This window comes from Penaeus monodon, chromosome 10, assembly GCF_015228065.2.
Source record: "Penaeus monodon isolate SGIC_2016 chromosome 10, NSTDA_Pmon_1, whole genome shotgun sequence".
NCBI classification, from domain to species: domain Eukaryota; kingdom Metazoa; phylum Arthropoda; class Malacostraca; order Decapoda; family Penaeidae; genus Penaeus; species Penaeus monodon.
Window position 1 is genome coordinate 5,230,639 of NC_051395.1, and position 5,000 is coordinate 5,235,638.

Consider the following 5,000-nt stretch of genomic DNA (forward strand, 5'->3'; position numbering starts at 1 on the left):
AGAGAGAGAAGAGGTGAGGTGACGAGAGCAGAGAGAGAGAGAGAAGGGTGGGGGGGAGGGAGAGAGAGAGCGAGAGCGATGAGAGAGAGAGGGAGAGGAGAGTGAGGAGGGGAAGGAGAGAGGAGGGAGAGCGGCCGAGGAGGGAGAGGAGAAGGAGAGGGAGGGAGGAGGGAGAGAATAGAGGACTGAGGAAGAGTGGAAGAGAGCGAGAGGAGGGAGAGGACAAGAGGAGGAGAGGAAGAGAAGAGAGCCTGGAGGGAGGCGGAGAGGAGAGAGGAGAGGGGAGAAACGTGAGAGGAGAGGGAGGGAGAGAAGAGGGAGAGGAGACGGAGTGGGAGGGAGAAGGGAGGAGAGCGGGAGAGACGGAGGGGGGAGGGAGAGAGGAGAGAGAAAGAGATTGAGAGAGTGAGAGATGCGTGGAGAGAGACGTTGGAGAGGATGTTGAAGACGGATCGGACCGAGAGAGAGAGGGAGGGAGAGAAGTGGAGGGAGGAGAGACTGACTGAATTGAGAGGAGTGATTGAATTCTATGGAGATGTCCCCCGATGAGATAGGAGAGAGAGAGAACCGAGGAGACAGGGCGACATTAGGGAGACTAGGAAGATGAAGGAGATTGATAGGGGAATGAGACGCTAACGTAGTGAGGAGGGAGCAAGAGTGACGAACATGGAATGCGACGAGGAGAGATAGAGGACTGAGAGAGAGAAGGTAGGTGAAGAAGGCCTAGAGAGAGACGAGAGAGAGAGGAGAAGGAGAGGGGAGGGTTGAAGACGCGCCGGGAGTATTTTGTGGGAGGAGACGGAGAATGAGATGAGAGAGAGGAGAGAGGGAGGGAGGGAGGGAGGGGGCGCGAAGAGAGAGAGACCGACGGAGCGAGAGGGTGAGGACCCACGTGTGCCGAGACCGAGAGAGATGACGGTGAGGAGAGAGAGAGAGCGAGAGAGGGGGAGGGGAGGAGATTGAAAGGACTAGAGGGGAGGACGAGAGATGAGGGGGGTGGGGGACCGAGAGAGAGAGAGAGAGAGAGAGAGAGGGAGAAGAATAAGAAGAGAGAGAGAGAGAGAGACAGACAGAGACAGACAGACAGACAGAGAAAAAGAGACAGAAAAGCAAAGCAACATAGCCAGACCAGAAAAAAAGAGAGACACAGTGAGACAAAGACACAAAGACAGACAGACACATTTTACCAAACGAAATTTCCATTACCCTTCATCAAATCATTGCACGAGCTTCTATGCGTGACAGCGGCCGTAACGCCGTTCTTTTTATGCCCCCCACAAAAAGGGCTGGAGAACGCTCGGGCAACGTCCTGCTGGTTTGTTGTCGCGCGTCAGAGCAGATTGTGCCTTCGTTAAAGTCGCTGAGGCCAGAGGGCGTGAATTGTCGTCGGCCAGAGGGACAACAGGCCTCGTTGGTTGTGGACCATTGGCAGGGCGCTTTACCGTGGTGTCTGTTTGGGTAGATGGTGTGTGAGGGTTATTTTGCTTTCCTTTTTTTTTTTTCGCTTTTTGTTGTGTTTGTTCATGTCTTTCTTTCCTTCATCATTTCCATCTTCTTCTACCCCCCCTTTTTTTGCATCTTCTCCCTCTCTCTCCCATCTCTTTCTCCCCATTTCCCCATTCCTTTTCTTTCGAACTTCTCCCTCTCTCCCTTACCCTTCTCCTCATCTGCTCTTCCCCCTCTCTCTCCCTCGCCTTCTCCTTCCCTTTCTACTCCCTTCCTTCATCCTCTCCTTTCCACTTCTCTCCGCATATCTCCCTCCTTTCTTCGTTTCTATTTCTAACTCTCCCGTTCCCCACTCTCCCTTTCTTCTCTCTCCTACTACTTTACCTACTTCCCTTTCTTCCCACGCCCCATTTCCCCCCTCCCTATTTTCGCACCCCCCCCCCCCCCTGACCTCTCCTTCCCTCCCTCACTTTCTCCCTCCTCTTCCCTCTCTCTCCATCACCCCTCGACCTCTCCCTCCCTACACCTCATCTCTGACTTTATCCCCTAACCCCCATTCCCCAACTTCCATCACCCCTCCACTCTCCATTCCCTCCCTACCTTTCTCCCTCCCCTCCTACCCCATATCCCTCCATCACACCTCCCCCGGACCTCTCCCTCATCCCTCCACTCTTCCTTTCTCTCCCCCTCCTACCCGCGCCACCTATCCCTCACCGATCCAAAGGGAGTAGTTCATTATAGCGGTGTTGAGCGGCGTGTTTTGGAAGAGCATCACCCCGTCAGCGTTCGCGTAAAGTCCCCGGATGTCAGTCTTGTTCATCCAGTTGGCAAAGGCGTTTTCGTTGCAGTAATCCGGATACCCGACGACCGTGTCTTCGATCAGGCCGTAGTAAGGTTGACTGTTGTTGAGCTGTGAAAGGAGAAAAGAGTAGGATTTTTCTAAAAAAAAAAAATTCTTTTTATTTCTTTGTTTTTATTTTCTTATCGAGGGAATTTTTATTTCTATTTTCTTGGTCAAGAAAAGGGTTAATTTTTTAAATATTTATTTATTCTACCAATGGAAAGTAGGAAGGATTAAGGTAGATTTTGCTTTTTTTATGCAAAAGATATAACAGGTTGATTTTTTCGTGTTTAAAAAGACTTTTAACATGGGAAACAGGGAGGATTTTTAAATGGAAGATAGAATCTATTTACTAAATAAGGAAGGAACTATTTTTTACAGAAAAAGTAAAATGAGAATTTCTAAAATAAAAGAGGAAATGATTTTAAAGATAGAAGAAGGAGAGTTTTTAAAAAGAAGAAAAAAATTATAAATCCAATTACATCCACAGAATACTGTATTTATCACGTTCTCTTGTGTGTGAGCTGTTCGTAATGTGCAGATTAGGCACATTACATAAAATATAGAGAGGGGGGAGGGGGAAGGGTGAGAGAGAGAGAGAGAGAGAGAGAGAGGAGAAGAGGGAGATGAAGAGGAGAGTGAAGAGAACCTGGAGAGAGGGCGGAGACGAGATGAGATGCGAGGACGGAGAGAGAAGACAGAGACAGAGACAGAGAGACAGACAGACAGAGGAAAAGAGAGAAAGAATGAGAGAGAGAGAGATACAAAGAGACAGAGAGAACGACAAACAGACAAACTGAAGGAGAGAGAATGAGAGACAAACGAATTCAGTCAAGAAGGAAAGAATTAGCAATGACACTCAAGCAACAAGCAACAAGTACAGTATCAGCAGCAAAAACACTATACAAAAAAACTCGCTCTTGACAGCTGAAAAACAAAGAATTCTTCTCTCTCCAGGAAGATGATAAGGAATATTTTATTTACGTTTTTCTTCATCTTCTGACAGTTAGCTGTGTTGGTTGTAAATTGATACTGCTTTGGGTGTCAAGGTTTTCACTTATGCTGCTATCATTCGTATGTGTACAAGTTTTTCTGCGATATGATTATCTTTCTAGACTTTCCTCTCTCTCTCTCGTTTCTCTCTCTCTCTCCTCTCTCTCTCTCTCTCTCCTCCTCACCTCCTCTCTCTCCTCCCTCCCCTCTCCCCTCCTTCTCTCCTCCCTACCCCCTCCCTCTCCTCCTCCTCCGCTCTCCTCTCTCTTCTCCCCTCTCTCTCTCTCTCTCTTCTCTCTCTCTCTCTCTCTCTGCTTCGGTCTCTCTCCCTCTGTATCTCTCTCTCTCTTCTCTCTCTTCTCCCTCTCTTTCTTCTTTTCTCCGACTCAACACACCCACACACACACATCACACTCATCTCTCTCTCTCTCTCTCTCTCTATCTCTCTCTCTCTCTTCTCTCTCTCTCTCTCTCTCTCTCTCTCTCCTCTCTCTCTCTCCTCCTCCACACCACACACACCACACACACACACACACACCACACACAATACACACACAAACACCACAAACACACCACACACAATATTACATTACACACCAACACACATACACCTACACACACTTACCTTCAGGAGCAATTTCTCACCGCTGACAGCCTCGTACGCCTCGCTCGTGACAGGAACATAAGGATATTGGACGAAGAGGAACCTACGTCCTTCTTCCTTCATCTTGGTGACCCTCTCTTGCGTCCTGTCGCTGAAGGCGGCGGGAGCGAAGGAAGTCGGGGTGAGGTTAGGTAGGGGGTAGTGTGGGCGGGGTAGGAGAGCTGGCGTCGATGCAGTCACTCTCGTAGGGCACTTTGTCGGATTCCATGCGGTCGACGACGCTCCTGAGAGGGTGAGAGGGTGGGGTAGGGTGGGGGTGGTTGTGATGGGGGTGGGGGTGGTGGTGGTGAGGTAGGGTGGGATGGTGGTGGGGGTGGTGGAGTAGGGTGGGATGGTGGTGGGGGATGGGGTAGGTGATGATGATAATGATAATGATAATAATAAAGATGATGGTGGTGATGTTAATAAAGATGATGGTGTGTGTTTGTGTGTGTGTGTGTTTGTGTGTGTGTGTGTTTGTTTGTGTGTTTGGTGTGTGCGGTGTGTGTGTTTTGTGTGTTGTTGGTGTGTGTGGGGTGTGATATTGTGTGTGTGTGTGTGTTTGGTGTTTGTTTGTTTGTTTGTGTGTGTGTGTGTGTATGTGTGTGTGAGTGAGTGTGTGTGTGTGTGTGTGTGTGTGTTGGTGGGTGGGTTTATGTGTTTGGTGCGTGTGTATTGTATATATATGTTTTTATCTATGCTTATTCATATAAGATCTGTGTGCATTCACCTATAATTCCTGTGCTTGTTTGATAAAGTCTGTGTGTAGTGTGTAAGTTACTTATCAAAATAAGTAACTTACACACATATTCGCCTAACCCATATCACACCTTAAAGTTTTAGCTTGAAGTCTTTTTGAAACTGATAGAAAGAATGAAATCGTAAAGCATTTTCTTACTTACTTGTAAATAACCAAAGACCACATAATTAACTAACAAGCAATTTTTTTGTTATTAACAATTCCCATCAAACAGAAACTTTTTTCTTTCTTTCTTTCTTTTTTTTTTGTCATTAAATTCCCATGACTTACTCGTACTCGGTCTCGTTGAGGGTCGTCCTGCAGAGGTGGTAGCCGAG

The 5,000-nt window shown here is 47.8% G+C and overlaps 2 protein-coding genes across 2 annotated transcripts in view; both read right to left on the bottom strand.

Annotated features, from left to right (window-relative positions):
* LOC119577494 (lysosomal alpha-glucosidase-like) overlaps positions 1–5,000 on the bottom strand; it is a 124,630-nt gene that overhangs the window by 84,179 nt on the left and 35,451 nt on the right. The window contains exons 4-7 of the mRNA XM_037925091.1: positions 4,954–5,000; positions 4,094–4,168; positions 3,906–4,035; positions 2,161–2,356 (exon numbers count right to left, since the gene is read on the bottom strand). The exon at positions 4,954–5,000 is cut by the window's right edge and continues 865 nt beyond it. Of these exons, the coding sequence (XP_037781019.1) occupies positions 2,161–2,356; positions 3,906–4,035; positions 4,094–4,168; positions 4,954–5,000 (448 nt within the window). The remainder of the gene's footprint in view (positions 1–2,160; positions 2,357–3,905; positions 4,036–4,093; positions 4,169–4,953) is intronic.
* LOC119577783 lies at positions 2,145–4,061 on the bottom strand. The gene is made up of 2 exons (XM_037925349.1): positions 3,906–4,061; positions 2,145–2,356 (listed from the first exon to the last, which is right to left on the bottom strand). The coding sequence occupies exons 1-2, from the start codon at positions 4,005–4,007 to the stop codon at positions 2,150–2,152; spliced, it is 309 nt and encodes a 102-aa protein (XP_037781277.1). The 5' UTR covers positions 4,008–4,061; the 3' UTR covers positions 2,145–2,149.

Excerpts from the sequence above, each read along its gene's own strand:
- LOC119577783 (XM_037925349.1), bottom strand. The coding sequence starts at position 4,007 with ATGAAGGAAGAAGGACGTAGGTTCCTCTTCGTCCAATATCCTTATGTT. Across the intron at positions 2,357-3,905 it reads GTGAGAAATTGCTCCTGAAG|CTCAACAACAGTCAACCTTA; the intron begins GTAAGTGTGTGT and ends CTCCTTTCACAG.